At 38.4% G+C, this 18,587-nt stretch overlaps 1 protein-coding gene across 1 annotated transcript; it reads right to left on the bottom strand.

Moving 5' to 3' along the window:
• Nucleotides 1-3,417: 3,417 nt before the first annotated feature.
• Nucleotides 3,418-16,339, bottom strand: LOC121886941 (integrin alpha-M-like). The gene is made up of 30 exons (XM_042397369.1): nucleotides 16,137-16,339; nucleotides 14,910-15,012; nucleotides 13,741-13,838; nucleotides 13,217-13,287; nucleotides 12,939-13,053; nucleotides 12,473-12,600; nucleotides 12,211-12,353; nucleotides 11,270-11,420; nucleotides 10,657-10,807; nucleotides 10,301-10,374; nucleotides 9,931-10,051; nucleotides 9,244-9,380; nucleotides 8,993-9,139; nucleotides 8,690-8,905; nucleotides 8,428-8,561; nucleotides 8,011-8,153; nucleotides 7,755-7,906; nucleotides 7,497-7,622; nucleotides 6,630-6,703; nucleotides 6,194-6,335; nucleotides 5,986-6,084; nucleotides 5,818-5,897; nucleotides 5,629-5,712; nucleotides 5,444-5,513; nucleotides 5,235-5,333; nucleotides 5,028-5,108; nucleotides 4,767-4,877; nucleotides 4,553-4,666; nucleotides 4,357-4,467; nucleotides 3,418-4,131 (listed from the first exon to the last, which is right to left on the bottom strand). The coding sequence occupies exons 1-30, from the start codon at nucleotides 16,171-16,173 to the stop codon at nucleotides 4,039-4,041; spliced, it is 3,405 nt and encodes a 1,134-aa protein (XP_042253303.1). The 5' UTR covers nucleotides 16,174-16,339; the 3' UTR covers nucleotides 3,418-4,038.
• Between the last annotated feature and the right edge of the window lie 2,248 nt (nucleotides 16,340-18,587).

Below are 18,587 nucleotides of genomic sequence, written 5' to 3'. Positions count from 1 at the left end.
GTGAGCCTGTTTTGCTGCTACTGCATACCAGTGAATTACCTCAACCCTAAAAACCCAATGCTCTGACCACGTCTGGTGCAAAATTTCACATCCTTTCACACGGTGTGACTTGTGTTTTCTGGTGAGCAATCTGAGTAAGAAAATTAAACTGATATATAATATTCATAGTTTTGTCATTTAAAAAAACATTGTTTTTTGGAGGTACCTACTGTATGAAGTGAATGTCTTTTACTGCTACGGCTCACCCCAAAAGCCTAATGCTCTGAGCACATATGGTGCAAATTTTCACATCATTTCTCGATAAAAAAATTAAACTGATATATAAGGCGTGCTTGACAGTGTGCTTGTGCAACCTGTGCAGTCACAAAATGGGTTTGAGGAAATGGATCTGCGTATTGGCTCCGGAAAGCCTTTTTTAAAAAAAAATTTCTTTGTCATTATGTATCTTTCTATCAAATGCCATATCATAATTTATTAATCAAATTTCTGTTTTGATTTTGTGATTACATCAATTTAAAGACCGTTGTATTTAATTTGAAAATGAATGCTGAATCACCTTTAAACCTTCACGACTCCCAGAGCAGGAAACAAAGGTTACAATATTGTAACCCTAGTTCTATAAGCAGCGGATGGGAAAGGGGTGACAGGGTCCATAGGTAGAGGGTTCCATCTGTGGTTATAGAACTAGAGTTACAATATCATAACCTTCATTCTATCTCACACAGGCTCTGCCCTCTACTGGACTCTTTGGGTACAGTAGGCAGAGTCCGATCAACGTATGCCTTGCCGCAACATGTCATCAGACTTCCTCACTGAGTCTGACTGGATAAAGGTTAGCCGCCGCAGCTCTTCTACTACTTTATAATCTAGCTGCTTAAGTGGAGCAGTAGGGGGCCCAACCCAGTCCAGTTAACATGGACCTGAGCTGAGTGAAAACATGGCCTAACCTCGCAGGGGTCATAGGTCATACACCAAACACCCTGCACACCCCATTTCCTGAGTCATCTTTGATCACAGGAGAATGCAAGTGTATAATTTCCCAGGGGGGTCAGGTGTACCACAGCTGACACTCACACCACCCTTTTCACAAGTCCTGAGTCACACCTGTGAGCATGGACCTTGAAAAGGAGCCTGTCATGTCTAAGAAATAGAACTTTATGAATGGACAAGGCATAGACCAGGACGCTGCCATGCATATGTCCTCGACACTCACCCCACTGAACAAGGCTGTCGACGCTGCCATGGCATGTATGGAATGTGCTCAGACCGCAGCAGGAGGTCCTTATTTCACGAGGGGGTGGGCGAAAATAGGTCTGTCGCCAAAACCCTCATGACAGGAGGAAACAACTGCTGCATACACTTAAACAGTGGCATAATACAGCCCCTTTTCCACCAGATATTGTAGAAAGGAGATAACCTCTCCCACTGCACGTCAGGGGGTACAGTCTCCTTTCCTCACACCAATAATGGAATCCCAACCACTTTGCCTTGTAGCAAGCAATGGTGAATCCCTCCCTTGGTCTGCAGCATCTGTGCAGACAGTCCAGCCTGCATCAGCCTGTTCCTCTCAGGAGCCAAGCCTGGAGAGGTTGGCCTAATGTGGGGAGCTTGCCTCCTGGGACAGAGCCCCCCACACTTGCGGGAGTGACCAGGGCTGCGCGCCAACATCTGGGTCTCTCTGCATACCATGGCACCAAACGGTGGTCCGGAGCTATCAGGATGATCGACAGCCACTCTTGTCTCTCTCGCTCCAGCAGCAGGGGAATGAGAGGAAGAGCAGGAAAGGCATAAAGCAGCCTCTTTGGCCAGGGCGTGTGTGCAAACTCATCCATCCTCAAGGGTGGATCGTCTTGCAGCGTCAGGGAGAACCTTAGCGGGCAGTGGGTGTTGTTTTGACTGGCAAACAGGTCCACTTCCGCTCACCCGAACCAGTCCCAAATCTGCTACACCACCTCAGGGTGTAGCACCCACTCGTCTGGCAGAAGGCTGCCTCTCAACATGAGGTCGGTGCCCCTGTTCTCCAGACCCGGAATGTGGAGGGCTCTCACAGACAGGAGGTGTTCTGAGACCCACACCAACAAGTTCTCCGCCATCTTCAACAGGGCTGCGGAGTGGACTGGATTTATTTCCCTACAGCCCTAATCCAAACATTGGGGACTGGAGTGTGTTTCTTGGCCTGCAACTAGTGGATGGCTCAGAGGAGTTTGAGATCTCAACGGTCTCAGGCTGTTGTGAAAATTACAGTGACCAAAACAGCTACAGTGATCTGGCATTGCTAATGTGTGTGTGGACATTAGCAATGCCAGATCTTCCCTGCTGGAAGTCAACGCTGGATGGCAGGCTGGGGGACAGGGAGCAAGAGCACAGGTAAGGTTAATATTGTTTGCATGACAAGTTTAATTTCCATACATCTTTGAGAGTTACTTTGTACTTTGTTGACTGTTTGTATTCACATGAGTAAATGGGATTCTTTTAGGCAGTGACAGAGCTTGCACAAGTCTTCATGATCTTGAAACCTGAGTAACAAATTGTGGGAATGTTTCTAACTCGGAGAGCATTTGCACGTATACCATGGATATTCAGCAGGTTAACTACTTTTTCCCATCCACCAGTTTCTAAACTCTGTTTTTCATCACGCCAAAACTTCAAGATTCGGGTCATTTTTAAAGGAGAAAGTGGACGACATGACATCTCCTGCTGCCACAGGAGGAGCACTAAGTTTCTCATTCCTGTCCTTCTTTTTCCCCATTACCTCTATGCTCCTGTTGTCAAGCTGTTAGGTCTTTTGTTAAAGGGATGCTTGAAGTAATTCATGATTGCACTTAAAAGTCAGGTTGATTGACAGTTTTAAACTGTAGGGTGAAGTCCCTGCATGTTTCGAAGGCAGACCGCAGAAGCCTCAGGTGACAGACCAGCTCTTTCTTCAATCCCCAAAGAATGCTGATAAGTGAGAGTCCCAAACTCCTCACAGACCAAACTCCTCACTGACCAGACCATCTAAACAACCTTGGGCTGGCACCAACTTTAATCCCACTGTGGATTTTGATTCTCAGGACTTGACCCAAGAACTGATCACTGGGCAAACCAGCACAATATGCCATGCCCCAATGACATACAGACACTCACAGACATTTACCAGAACACACACACACACTCAAATAGCATGGACCCCTGCTGTTTGCAGTCAGATCAAAGAGAACAGAGGACTGTAAAACCCATAGACTTACAAATATAGTTTTAGATTTCATGTAAGAACAATTAATATGTTAGTATGTGTGTGTATATCATAATATGTGTCGTTAGACTTTTATTCCACGCCTTTAACCCCCCCCCTTCCTACATAAAAATGTCATGATGAGCTTTGTATAAGGTCAATTTTCAAAAATCTCATTTTAATCACAAATGAAATAAACACTGATGAAGCATCAAATATGTCTTTTTACATACTTTCAGAACACAACATTGCACATTTTAAAAGCAGCTCACATAGGTCAATAAAAGTCATATCAAATACATGTTATCTTACTCTAAGCAAGTAAGATGCTCGCTCTTAAGTGTTCCACCTTGTATTTCAGCAGATTTACAGTGTATCACGTGATGAAAACCAGACTCCAGAGGATCATACTGTATTGAATTATTTTTCACTTAAAAAAAATTACAGATTAACACACATGGTTTGCAGGGATATCAGCACAAATATTTCATCGTAGACCAAGTAAGCAATTCAGTTCAAAATGTGGATTACAAAATCAGTTTTGAAGCTCTAAAACTCTTGCCACTCTATGTATGCATCACAAGCTCTTTTTCAGGTTAATCAAATGAAAGTGGTTGCACAAATATATTTTCCATTCAAATATCTATTCATGAAAATGGCAACATATTTATATATTTTCTATTTAGGACAAACTTATGGTACAACAACTTATGGTAAAGATGAAATAATCCAAGATAACAAAGCCAGTGTAGATGTTGGAACAGTTTTGGTGTTTTCTGGCTTGTATCAGCTTGTCTGTGGGACATCAACTGACTTCATGTTTGTCACTCCGGTGTGGGTTCGCCTCCCTCAACCCCCGGATCAGCTGTTTGTTCCTCATTAATCATCTCCTTGTATTTACTCTTGAAAAATCCAGCCTGAGAGTACAAAACAAAGGAAGTTAGATAAAAACACTGCAATCCTGCATTAGAGATGCACAATAAAAACATAAAAAGAACCAAACCAAATGAGAGAATAATGAAAATGTAAAGATGCCGCATTCAAGTTTTGTCACTGGGTGTATTTTGTGATAAAGGGTGCCCAATACCAGACTTCCATAACGCTGTGTAATAAACTGAAACAGTGCATGTAAAGTATCTCACCTTGTACAGGCCAGCAGTGAGTAAAGCCAGCAGAGCCAACCCTCCCAGAGATCCTCCAACAATCTCTTTGGTGAAGTCTGGTTCAGGATACACTTCTACCTCTGCCACAATCTGAGATGTGCAGTGACAGATTTTGGATCAGATCTCCATTCAAGCTCTTTTCAAACACAAATAAACAAATCCGATGTGTAATTACCTTGTGAATGGGAGGATTGTTATTTGACTGCACTGAAAAGAAGATGTACTGGTTTCTGTCATACTCCAGACTGGCCATGCTGGTCAAGAGGAATTTGGCAGAATCAAGTCCAATCTGTGTAAGAAAAACAGGGGAATTGGACATTTAATTTAATCTTTAGGATTGTTCATTTTCATTAGAACATTATTATTTTTAATACACACACATTAGTTACCTGCTTTATCCATTCAGAACTAAGGTTGGCAGAGATTGTGTACTTTTTAATCTCCAGAGGTCCCGTGAATCGATTGCACTTGAACACTCTGCAACTGGCTACAGAGCAGTCCTGTGGGTGATTAAAAGGAGGCCTAAATTTATTGCTGGAAACAGGGAAAACTCATGTTGTGTAATGCACTAAAATACCATACATTTCTAAATCTATATATGATTAGATTAAATTCCACCATGTACAGATGGTAGAGCCTCTGATACTTACCACTGACTTATTTTTCTGTATCTGAGCAACAAAATTTGTGACAGTGGGTTTTTCATCTTTATCTCTTTGGCAGTCTGGAATCTGAAATAGAGCTGATTCATGTCAGTTTAACGGAGAACAAATTCATCCACAAGGCTTTAGTTTCATAAAAAACAGCTACATTTGAGACATGTGGGGTCTCAGTAACAATGAGTTCCCACATGTTACCTGCAAACTGCTCGAATCCACCCAGATGTCTTTATTACCAAGCTTTACTGGCACCCTGATCACCACAGTGAAATTCAGTGCTCTGATGTCATTCACAACCTAAGAGCGGAGAAAAGAAAAAGACCTACTGAGCATTAAAGTCAAGTGTGAATAAAGTTAATCAACCTTTTTAAAAAAAAGTGATATTATGATAGGATAAGATTTTTTACCTTAATTGATTGTTGGACTGGTTTCTGCAAATTACTCTTGCCGTAAGTGAAATTGCTGTAGCTGAGGGAACTGAACAGAAACATTGAATGTTTCATTATCATATTTCATTTCATTAAGCTTCACAATGTCACTTTAAATTATTTTAAAATCTTTTTAAACTTATTAAATCACATGGAACACAAACCTTTCAATTGTCATAAAAATGCTGTACTTCACATCAATCCCTTTCATTTTGTAAAGTTCACTTGACTTGGAGTGCTCGTTCCCACTAAGAGAGGTGAAATTAATTGTACACATGAGTAATAATAATAATTGTCACATACACACATGTACAGTGATGTGCTTATAGGCTGGAAGATGAACACAACAGTACCTGGTGGCATTTGCAGTGATGAATAACTTCCTGTCAAGTTGACTGTTGCTTTCGATCCCATAGGACACAATGAAGAGCGCCTAAAACAAAACGAATGACAGAGATCAGATTGTCTCCTCTCTCGGTTCAGCTGCAGTGAGATGAGATGCTTCTGTACACACTACAAACCTTAGCGTTACTCTTGAAAATAGGCTTGTCAATAGTGCAGTCTGTCTTTCCCTGAGATAAGCCGGCTCCACTGTCCAAGGAGTTGCACTCAATTCTTCCCTTTATTAAAAAATAAATTAATTAAACAAAAGCACACATAATCCACAATCACTGCGTAACCTCAGAGAGCAGCTGACTAGAGTTGAATTGAAACAGACTTGATCCTCACCTGCAGGCCTGTAAACTTCCTGTAGGAGAGCCCAGGTGGGTACGTGAGAATGACATGGCTGTTGTAGGAGTTTTCCTCCCTGTTTTCCACTGACACAGTGACCTCCAGCAGTTCATCAATGCCTACTTTAACCTCTGAGGAACTGATAGAATAGGAGAAAATGGAAAAGTGAAGGTAGGAAAAAAAAAACATTGCACAAAGATGAAATTGTAACAAAGAGAGTCCGGGTGCATGTAACATTAGTCCAGCATATACAAAAAGAGTAACATGCCAAAAGCTATGCTTACAGAGTAAAAAATTAAAAGAGCATGCTGACCAATTTGGGAGTGCAAAGAGAAAAGTTAAACATGTCACCTGCCCACCAATAGTAAATCCACAGATAATACAGTAGATCCCAACACCTAAGTCAGGCTTCACATTTGAAACTCAGTCTCACCTGGTGAAGTTGAAATCCACTTTCAGGTTATCTATACAGTTGTTGTCATTGCCGCAGTTGATCTCAAAAGGTAACTGTTGAAGACAGTATTTAGTAAACCATTTTGTTCAGAAAGTGTAAGAGCAAATGGCCAAGACAGACATGACAAATGAATAGAATTACAATTGAACATTATTCAGAAAGCATGATGACGCCTGAGCATTTCATAGTACTGGAGAGCTCTTCACATAGTACCTAATGGTCAATTATGTGGTGATATCTGTCATGACCTGGCAACCATGTAATTAATCACAAAAAGTATTGTCAACATGTGACAAACATGAATCAGAAAGTCAAGTTGTTTTTCTTAACTTCGCAACCCTTGACCTTTATTGTTCAATCTTCAGTTCAGTTGAAATTCTGACAGTCAGTGAAGACCACATGTGAAAAGTATGAATTGAACTGGATCATTTTCCCCATTAGTGTGATTCTTCTGGGCAGATCTGAACACAGTAATCGTACTCAGGTGCAGACCAAAACAACTGCACCGAGACCATTTGAGGATATGGTCTCGGTCCAGTCCCAAACAAACTCTGGAGTGGTTTGTTTTTGGTGGGAACATAATGACGTAGCCAGACATTCTTCAGGAGTTTCTTTTGTGTTTATGTTCTTGCTCCCACCCCAGACACATGTAAGCAATGAGAGGAGTGAACGTTCTCTCATGGCTTGTAGTGATTTTTGGTTGGAAATCAAACCAACGGGAAAATGTACCAAGTTGACCAACTCATCCACTGATTCGGACCAGAGCAAACAAATACAGGTTTGAAAACACCCTCAGTGTGAAATAAAACTGACCAATAAATGAGGGTGTCTTTAAAGATTACTTACAGGATGAAAGGTTGTTGTCTGAGCCTGTTGGGCCAGACATGGCTTGAGATTTTTGTCAGAAGCCAAACCGTCAAAGGTGAATCGGAGCTCGTTGTCAAGTGGATTCAGAGCATCTTCTGGACAGGCCTGTGAGAGGAAGGTACTATTATGAATATCAAGGTAGTGAGGGTTGGTTGTATGAAAAAATATGTTTTTCACATTGAAGCTGTGTGGGTTGTAGTGGGTTTTCCTGATGTTATTAGGTTTTAAACAACTCACCTCAATGTGGAAGCTCACATCGAAGCATCGTTTCTCTAAGCCAAGAGTTATTGATCCACTCTGCTCTCGCTGTTTCTCCGTGATGTAAGCTCGGTTGTTTGGGACCTTACGTGTGGCATCCAGCGTTAAAGTATAATTAATCGTTGCTATAGCTGGAACAGATTAGAGTTTCATTTAAAGGTTACTCATGTACATACATACAAGTATGGACGGACAGTGGGTCTGTGGTTTAGAAACAGTGAAGAGAATCAGTGACCTTTATCTACTGTAGAGCGTCCGGTCATGGTAAAGCAGATTCTAGCTGTGTTGTCCAGTGGTTTTGAGCAGTCTGAGTTTTGAGTTTGGATTTTGTTTGGGTTGAATGTCACCGCAGCTTCTACCATTACTATAGGCTTTGATCTGGATATGGACAGAGTAGGAAAATACATATGAAAATTGTAAAGCAGTATACCAAAATGACAACTGGTAAATCTTATTTTAGCTGCCTGATACAATCCGCTATTGGTGAACAGTTCTGTCCTAAATTAGTAACAAGAGACTTAAAATCGTGTTACTGCGAAAGGTGGAAACCTCATGGTTATAAACCTTATGGTTGTATGATTATGTTGACACAAATGAACACAAATGGTAGAATTACATTTGGGAGTAATAATGTGTGACAGGAGCATCTTACCTGAGTAAGACAACTGTTCCCTTTGAACCCACTGCTAAATCAGGCAGATTGTCGTTACTAAGGTCAAAAGACGACTGACTGATCGACATGCCAAAGAACTTCAGTCCTGGCTGGACTTCAGAGGAAGCGATTCTCTACATAAATGAAAATACTTGAATCAATCAAAAATACATTTTGTCTAGATTATATATTAAATACAGTGGCAAACAAAAGGCCATACATATCATTCGAATCCTCTTGTTGCTTCTTTGTTCTCGCTCACCTGTGAGTAAGTAGGACTAATCCTTCCTCCTCCTGTTTCGCCGTGGAAGATGTAGATGCTACCTCGACCACCATTCTCCAAAGGTGCTCCAACTGCCAAATCATTGAGACCATCACTGTTAAGGTCAGGCAATACAGCGAGAGAAGACCCAAACCTTCCTTGGTCAGATGCATCCCCTCTCAGTACTAATGGATTATCGAAGCGACACTCAACTCTCTGGTGGAAATAGGAAAAAGGATGAGAGTCAATGTTTGAATTCTCATTGAAGAAATCCAATAGATTTTGGATAGAACTGTCATTTACCACATTTGATAAGCTGCAAACATAAACTCGTCCTTCTCTATCAATGTCCATGTACATAGGGGCAGATATGAGGACTAGGTCAGTGTACGTGTCACGATCCACATCCATGGCACAAACCACTGCACCAAAATATTCACCAATCTGAAACTGTGTGAGCAACAAAAAACAATTAGTAAAGTGAGAAAACAACAACCTTTAATTTAAGATTAAAAATATTAATTCTTTACATTGTCTTAATTGTGAGCACACACCTGCCAAGCAAGGGGATCAATTTTTTGGTCAATGCTGTCTTCAAAAACTGACATCACAACTCCTCTGTGTTGATATCTTGGAGCACCAACAATTGTCAGTGTGCCAAACCATGTTTTGGCGACTGCCATGGAGTAACCTAGAATTTAAGAGTCAAGCTCATTAGTATACAAAGGCTAGACCAACTGAGGACAAACTGTATCTTTTACTGATTTTTTAAGTGTTAATTACATAACATCATCATTATCTTTGTGGGAACAATCTTTAAAATTACTAATTTTCAGTAAGCTATTAATTACAAATAAGCATTATTTATTCTTTGTTTGATCTAACATTAAAAAACTTGCTTTGGGTCACCACCTACACACTTTTCCTTGCAGAATGCTTCTAGTTCAGAATATTCTTTGCTTTTCTTGTGTGCATTTAAATCTGGATACCATGAGGAGCCTTCACTTTGGTCTTCCCTGAAGACATTTTAAAAACCATCACAATTTCTATACAAGCTGTGCCTCCAGGATTTGTTGATATCTTACTGGCTTCTGCACAACTTTTAATCATAGTTTTCACTCCTTAGTCCTCATTTGTTTTTTCCTGTCCCTTTCCCAAAATCTTGTGTTTTCAAAAGATGGGAGGAAGGATTACAATACAACAGTGTAAATACACCATTGTTTGTACTGTAATATTCATACCCAGATAACTGTCAGGTTCCATATTTGAAGGCTCATAGGAGATCCTCTTCTGGCCTGTGCTTGTATATTTCTGGTAACCTCCCTTCCACTGGTTGGCACCAACAATACCCATCTGAATCCCCTGCAATTTAGACAGAAATGTATAGAAAATGTGTTTGGCACAAAACATTAGCCAAGGAAAGGAAAAGGCTAAATGCATCATACATTCATCATCTGGACCTTATATAGCTATATGCTTTTCAGCCACAAGGAGTAACACACAGACGTGTGTGTGTGTGTGTGTGTGTGTGTGTGTGTTTGTGTGTGTGTGTGTGTGCGTGTGTGTTTCTAAAACTATACTGTCCAGTGAGGGTCTGGTGTTTTTAATTACCCCAGGTACATAAGCTGCACTGAATCCCATTTGAGCCATTTCCATTTTCAATGACTCTCCACCAGTTTGAGATCCTGTAACAGCAACATAAATGAGTTAGTATACAGATTTGAAATTTGATTATAGCTCTGAGTTGTAATTATAAAGTATTTGCCAAGATATTTATGTATTTTTTTGTTAAAACAGTAAGTCTATATTTTCTAATATTGCCCATGTCACTTCTAATGACTGGCAGTTAAGTTTAAAATGGCACTTCGTAATAAATGACATAATAATTGTTTACTTTGGAACTATAACAATATCACAATGAAACACAAAAATGATGTGAAGCTGTCATGATAAGGTTACATATGTACCTTCAATAGAGAAGATTTTGTCCTGCAAATTCTGCCGTATTTGTTCAAGAGCGTCAAAGTTTGATACTTGAAACACATGATTTGCTGAGGGTTTAGATGCAATGGTGGCCAGTTCCTGTTTTGCTCTGTAATTTGTGAATGCACCCCCCACCTAGGGATGTTGAGAAAACATGTTTGAGGTGTTGTACTGTGCAACAAAATCGATTTGTATGCACAAAAGTAAAATATTGGCTCCATTTATATTACTGACTCTCAAATTGATTGTTTTCAGTACTGCTAAAGGTTTGTTTGTCAATGCCTGTAAATTTTGGAGTGTAGAAAGTATATAACTATTTTGGATTATTATCATTTTTCAGAAACACAAAAGGCAATTTTATAGCTATACCTGAAACTCCTAAATTATGGTTGAGAGTACAATTTGAATTTATATGATCAAAAAAAGAAAGATTTTGCCTTTAATGTGGACAAATAACATTTTGTGACATTTCATTTTTAAAACCCACAGAAAACAGAGTATAGGTAGCTGCTGTCACCTGAGCTGTATGTGATGTGTTAGTCAGATGTGCTTTAACTTTTTAACATGTTAACACAATACAGTATAAATGCAACTTACCCCAATAGCAAATCGAACAATCTTTTTCTTTTCAGCTGAATTTACTGCATTTTGCAAATACGCCCGGTCATGAGATTCTCCATCTGTAATGACTATTAAAATCTTCTTCACATCTAACCTGGAGCCTCTGCTTGCCGAGAAGACATAGTTGCTGTCAAAAGAAAAATCTACTTTTAATACATGTTCTTGTGGTACATTTTTAATGAAAGAAAATTAAATGTCTTTATAGGTTAAGAAATCACTTGTCACTTACCTCAGTAGCATCAAGTCATGCAAATAGTTTTGGTTTTATTCGTACAAGCTTTGAGATGTCTCTCTGAGATTTCTGAGTAACATGGACATTGTTTCTGAAAACATGTTGCTGGTGAATTTTTAACTTTTTAGTGCTATGAGCACAGAAAACAAAATCCCATACACTCTCCATTGAGGCAGAAATATCAGATCCTAGGCAAATAAAACCAAAACTCTCATGGCTTAATACCACTAGCTGTGCCATTTAATGGCTGTCTTGTTGCCTCTCAACAGTGTGCAGGCAAAACAATCCCTCAGGTGTCCAAACCCCAATTTAATATTTCCCAGATTAACCAATAAATATAATAGTGAGTGGTGTGAGATGTACTTAAAGTACTGTAAGTACTGTACTTCTAAAAAATTATTTTTCTGTATGTGTTGAGCTGATTTTAAATTACACCATTATATGTTGTGTTATAATTAAATTGGTAACAGTAGATTTTGGAGTATTTATTTATAGAAATGTTTTGAAAAAGTTTTGAAAGCCAGTTTAGATGTACTGCTGCTGATTTGTATCAAACTGGGCATGACTGTTGAAAATCAATATGAACAACATATCATAACACGATAGGAAAACTCTAAAATCAAAGAAAAACACATCGTTAACTTCTGAGGATGGTGTCACACATTAGCATCATGAAGGCACTTACACAACGTGTTCGATGGCTTCAGCTGTGTAAGTGGATCCACTTATCTGTCTTATTCCATCAATTTGAGATTTCCAGTTATTAGTATCAAAAGTATTAAAGTAGTAATGGATGGTGGGATTTGTGGAGAACTGGGCAATGGCAAACTGGAAAAAAGAAGAAAAAATGGAAATATGTATGGATATAAATTGAGATATGTATTCAACAGTCAAATAATCAAACAAGTTACATGGAGGGCTGAGGTATATTTTGAGTACAATCCTACCTTTGTATCCTGTCCCTGGAATGATCCGACCAGATTTTTCACAAAAGTCTTCATTCTATAAAAATCCTCTGCATCTACGCTGCCTGAGCCATCCAACAGAAATGCAATTTCTGCTTGGGTTCGACACTCTGTCAAAAAGGAGAAATACATCTGGATAATTATATACAGTTTCCTCTTAAGCACAGTGATTTAAAACATTTATGTCATCCTGTTGTGAACATTACACATTGCTATATTGTCTGTCTGCTTGTTCCAGTGCTCAGGCATACTGTTGTGCTGATCACTCCAGAAAAGCCTCTTGGCAATGTGAAGCAGTATAATACAAATAATCCACTGCTCAGATTTCTACCAATATGCATGTTGGGTTGTGTGTATGAAGTGATAAGTGTGTGAAGTGGTGCTCAAATATTACTAGACCTTTTTTATCACTACCTTTGAGATTGTAAAAAAAACTCAACCTGTGTACCTTCAGAAGAAGAAGGCATAGAGTGTCCAACACGATTATGACTGGATAACTGCAAGCATACACCACTATACAGCGTGATACTTTTGCAGTCCTTTGGGATGGTTGGACCACATGCCTGAAAAGAGACAAGGCCAAGTCCTGATTAATAGATGATTATTTTGCTGTTTTTAAAACAATACATGTTCAAGCTGAAAAAAAAATGGATTTACTGGTAAAGATACAAACCTCTGCATTTTTATCATCAATGACATGTAAATCTTTGCACTTCACAAACTTACCAGAGTGTTTTGTGTGGTGGGATCACTTGTCATTGTCAAACCAAGGGACATGTTGACTGCAAATTCTGGCACTGCATAAAAACATCAGCCATCAGTTATGTTAAAATCATCAAGATACAACACAACTACATGCTCAGTGACCAAACCACAGCCACCACTAGTAAAATATTTCCCTATCTGATCTGATAACTATTACAACATTACCCAGTCATGACTGTACAGCAGTGTCTCACAACTATGCATATTTTGTGCTTATATAACCAATTTACCACAAAATGGAATACAATCTCTATCTTAACAAGTCATTTTGTCAATTATTGAGTCCTAAAATTTTTAAAAAAACAAAAGGAAATGTTATGGGAACAAGTAGAATAACGTTATTATATTCAATCAGTTGGCAAGTAAGCCAGTAAGGATAAAGAAAGATGCCCCAGTATCTGTCTTACAAATCCCCTGAAACAATATCTATCAGATGACAAAAGCTAAAGAATCAATAAAGCATTTTGAAATGAGTAGTTGCTCACCTGGTACTGATACTTTCGTGCAGGATTCGGTGGAGCACTTAAATATTTGGCCTCTTTGACTTGATGAATATTGTGCAAGGGGGGCACTGACCAGCAAACTGAGGAAATAAAACCCAACAATCAAGTGAGAGCACCCGTCCAGGGAGTACAGTGTTGCTAAATAAATCCCACATTTTTAATATTAAGCAATGTTGCATGCTTATGACCTCATAACTGTGAAACTGGCATATGACAGAGATGCGGGCTGGGAAAAAAACCCTATCATAGCAAATTTGAGGCAGCATGTGCAAATTTCCCTGCTCTTCCTCACCATCGGGCAATCTAGGCACGATTATCAAACGGATCCAAAGGACTGTAACGTCACTTGACATGTTCAACTCACAAATTCAGCCGTCGTTCCTGAGAAAGATTGAATGAATGTGTGCCAAACAGTCATCAGTGATTTCTCTATTGTGCCTTAATTAAACTGTAAGTGTTAACTTATGCATCACTACACATTGTTGATAATTATATTAATATCAGACTGGTTAAAAAATAGCTTACAAATATATACGGTTCATTAATAGACTGTTTAAGTAGTTTTAGTGTTTTAAGATCTCTAGTTAAGAACTTATATTCTCTGTTCTGAATGTAATTTCAAGTAGATTGTCACAAATAGGTGGTGTGACTAGCCAGTAAAGTAAATGTTCAATGTAAACGTCGCTTGTTGTGCATTCCCTTCATGCTGCTCTCAGCGTCGATATACAACGGTGTGCTGTATATCCCTAGTAGCGGTCGAGAGAGACCCCTTGTGGTCATTTGGAGTACTGCTTATACAACGGTGAAGCTGACTGTTTGCAGCAGAGTAAGCTATTACGGTAGGTATTTCCTTGATTGTCCAGAACAGTTTGAACCCAATTATATATTTGTTGTTGCTTATGTTCCTTCAGATAACCACAACTTCAAAACTTGATGATTTGCTGTTTATCCATACTGGATACAGGACTCAGTGTACACATCTGCTTTTACTCATGTGGGACATGATTAAAGATCGTTGACTGAACTCCTGGATTGCCGCAGTTTTTCTGACAGAAGACTAAGGCCAGACCTGTGTATGCCAGCATTCAATCTAAATATATATTTCACACAGCAGATACAGTTACTGTAGACCCATGATCAACCACACTTACTCTGATTGTCTTTGTACCACCTGGTATCCAAAACCTGCAGCAGAGTTACTCAGGGACTTCCAAGCCACAGGATCAATATTGAAACAAAGTGCAGCTTGTAACACTGAGGAACAAAGAAGGAAGAACCACACAATTTATCTGATTTAAAGCCACCATGTGTAAGGTTATAGTATCTTTCAAGTTATTCTCATGTTTTTATGTGCAGGAAAAGGAGACAGTCCTGGTGAAAATCTGCAGTCTGTGTTACTTTCAGTCTATACAGTATATGAGGTGTAGTGTATGAAGTGTTGTCTTTTTTATACAACCACTGGCGGGTGCCAAAGTCAGATTGTTTTTTAAATTCTAAACATAGTGGATGTGAACAAATTACTCTACATGACAAATACTAAGACTTGAATGTAAAAATACAGTACACTACTTTACACAGTATCTATATTTGCCATCACAGGGGATATCCTGTCTTTTGTTTAAATGCTGCAAAAATAAGATCTTACTTTTGACCTTTTGAGGTTTTCTAAAAACATGAGGTTTTCTAAGAATGGTCCAAGTTATATAAACTCTTTGACCACCTGACAAAATATGTACTCATGGCCAACAGCTTTAAAATGGTTAACTTCCCTTAATGGATCTGTTGAACCTCAGGCAGACACTTGCAGATTGATATGAATAGATTTTGTTAGCCATTATATTACAAAATGTTCCAAAATTGCATCATGTACTTTTAATGTCACAGTCTTTCAAAATAAAACAAAAAACCCAGTAAATGCATAAAACAATAATAATTATTTTATCATCATCAATTTTATCCTCAGGTTCTGCTTTTTCTGCTGCTCTTAGATGATTGCGCAGTATCGGTGAAGCTATTTTTAAGACTGAGTTGGTCACATACTGAGGCAGGAAGTTTGACTCACAAAGGATGAACCATAGATGTAAAAATGATCATTTAAATTTTTTTTTCTAGATATTATGGAGAAATAGTGATTACAGTGATAGATAGTGATTACAATTATTGATCTATTATCCTTTGTGTTTTTTAAAATAAAACAAATGATAATTTATGATTATAAAAGTTATTATGATTGCAGTATGTTATAGAAACATAAATGCTGAAGATGTATATAAAATAAGATATTAAATGAAATGGCAGGATCCTATTTTCACTGCTGGCACAAAAACTCATAAAGGGACAATGAAAAACAAAATCAGGATGTACAAATTTTGTCTTACCTGACAAGAATAATGTGGTAGATATCATCCAGTCCATTGTGTTACTCCCATGAAAAATACTAAAAGTATGACTTATTCTCTGAGTTGTACAAATTAAACTATGGAAACTGTTTCTACTACTGAAGCTGTGATGGAGGGAGACGTCGAAAGCAAAATGCAGAAACAATAAGATGACCGTTCAAAGCAAAGGCAATCAGTTAGAGGAACTTTTATGTAGGAGGGGTTACAGTATTGACAAACACTTTCTGTATCTTACTATATATATATATATATATATATATATATATATATATATATATATATATATATATATATATATAGAAAGTGTAACATATTTTTCAAAGACTTTCGAAGTGTATGTCTAACACTTCTAAGACGTAGAGGCAAATTATTTTCAAGTTAGTTTCAGGGCAACTAGATTAAACCCAGAATGATGTTTTGGGTACTGATGCTCATTCTGATGTAAGTCTGATAAATAATGATTAAAATGTTACATAGAAAAATAAAACATTACCACAGCCCTTGTTGGCAGGTATGGCAACACATTTGTCACTGAGAAAAAACAAGACGATGTTGGACACCAATGTGAGGAGGTTAAATTTCATATTACAAACAACCTAGTTTGATTAGTTTGTTCAGGCAGACAAACACCCCCAAAGGCACTGTTTAGACAAGCCTTCTCGTGAAGAAAAAAATCTAAAAATAAAAAGATGCATTTCTCCTTTTCTGCTGGACTTCCTCTGCACTCTGATCCATCTGCGCGACAGAAATCTTTTTAGTGTGCCATATAGAGGCAGACACCATGAGTTGGTAGAACATAATTGGATTCAATATCTGATAGATAACTTTGTGTGTATTGTTGTCTGTTTATTCATAGTTTTGACATTTAAAACATTATAGATGTTTTTTGGAGGTACTTACTGTATGTACAATGACTCTAAAGTTTTATATTATGGTGCCACATGTTTTTCACCTATCTAAGGAAACAAACAGTCTGCCATATTAAAATCTCATTCTTTTTGATTAAATTAGTTTCATCACAACTTCACCTGGAAAAAAGTTTTTTTTCTTCTTCTTCTTCTTCTCATCACAACTCTGCACACTGTCTCATTTAGACTACAGCCTGTCTTCAGAAAATTCACCTCTTTTCCTGCTACTTCTCACCCCAAATGTTCTGACCATATATAGTGCAAATTTTCCGAGCCTTTCTCTGTAAGAAGCAGATATATAAAGCATATAAAGCAACCTTTGCCGAGTCACAAAATGGCTTTGAGGAAATAGATCTCCGTGTTCACTCCAGCGAGCCTTTTATCTGCAAGAAAGTCACACTTAGATCGGACCAACCTCTTTGTTGAGCTGCAGATGTTGTCAAAGTAGTTTAATATATAAGAGCAGCCTATTATTTAATCCTATATGTTTTTAAATGTCATATACAGTATTGATTTACCTACAATAAAATGTGTGAGCCTCCACATAATTCATTGTTTTTGTGGCAGTGATTTAAATATGGGTTTTGTTATTTGTATAATATCTATTTTGACTTATTAATAGTTATCACACATTTGGAGATCTTTTATGTAACATAATAAAGTAAGCTACTGGTTAACATGGAAACTTCACTACTTTTACTATAACTTTTTATGTTTTCCTTTAATAAATGAACATATCAGCATCCAAAAAAATTATTTTATTAATTTTCTTGGTGCATTGAGATTTATTTGAACATTTATAGAGGGCTTTGACATTTAATCTTTGTCATTATGTATCTTTCTTTCACATACCATATCATAATTTATCAATCAAAGTTCAATTTCGTTTTTGTGATTACTTTAATTTAAAGACAGTTGTATTTAATTGGAAAATGAATGCTGAATCACCTCTAACCTTCACGACTCCAAGAGCAGGAAACGAAGGTTATGATATTGTAACCCCAGTTCTATACGCACAGGCAGAGCCCTCTAGTGGACTCTATGGGTAATACTCTCTTCCTATCACTCGCACACAATCAACCGCTGAAATTTGCTTGTATGTAGCCGGCCAATCAGGACGCGCCTGCCGATTATGTGTGTCTTGCACACTATATAAGCAGTCCATAGGTTGAGGGCTCCGCCTGTGCTTATTGAACTAGGGTTACAACATCGTAACCTTCATTCTATCTCACACAGGCTCCACCCTCTATTGGACTCTATGAGTACAGTAGGCTGAGCCTGATGAATGTCATCAGAGTGCCTCACTGAGCCCCTCCTACTACTTTATAATCTAGCTGCTTAAGCGGAGCAGTAGGGGGCCCAACCCAGTTCAGTTAATATGGACCTGAGCTGGGTGAAAACATGGCCTAACCTCACAGGGGTCATAGGTCATACACCAAACACTCCGTCTACCCCATTTCCCGAGTCATCTTGGATCACAGGAGAATGCAGGCATATAATTGCCCAGAGGGGGTCAGGTGCA

The sequence above is a fragment of the Thunnus maccoyii genome, chromosome 20 (assembly GCF_910596095.1).
Source record: "Thunnus maccoyii chromosome 20, fThuMac1.1, whole genome shotgun sequence".
Taxonomy (NCBI): domain Eukaryota; kingdom Metazoa; phylum Chordata; class Actinopteri; order Scombriformes; family Scombridae; genus Thunnus; species Thunnus maccoyii.
This window is presented reverse-complemented; position numbering and strand designations above follow the sequence as displayed.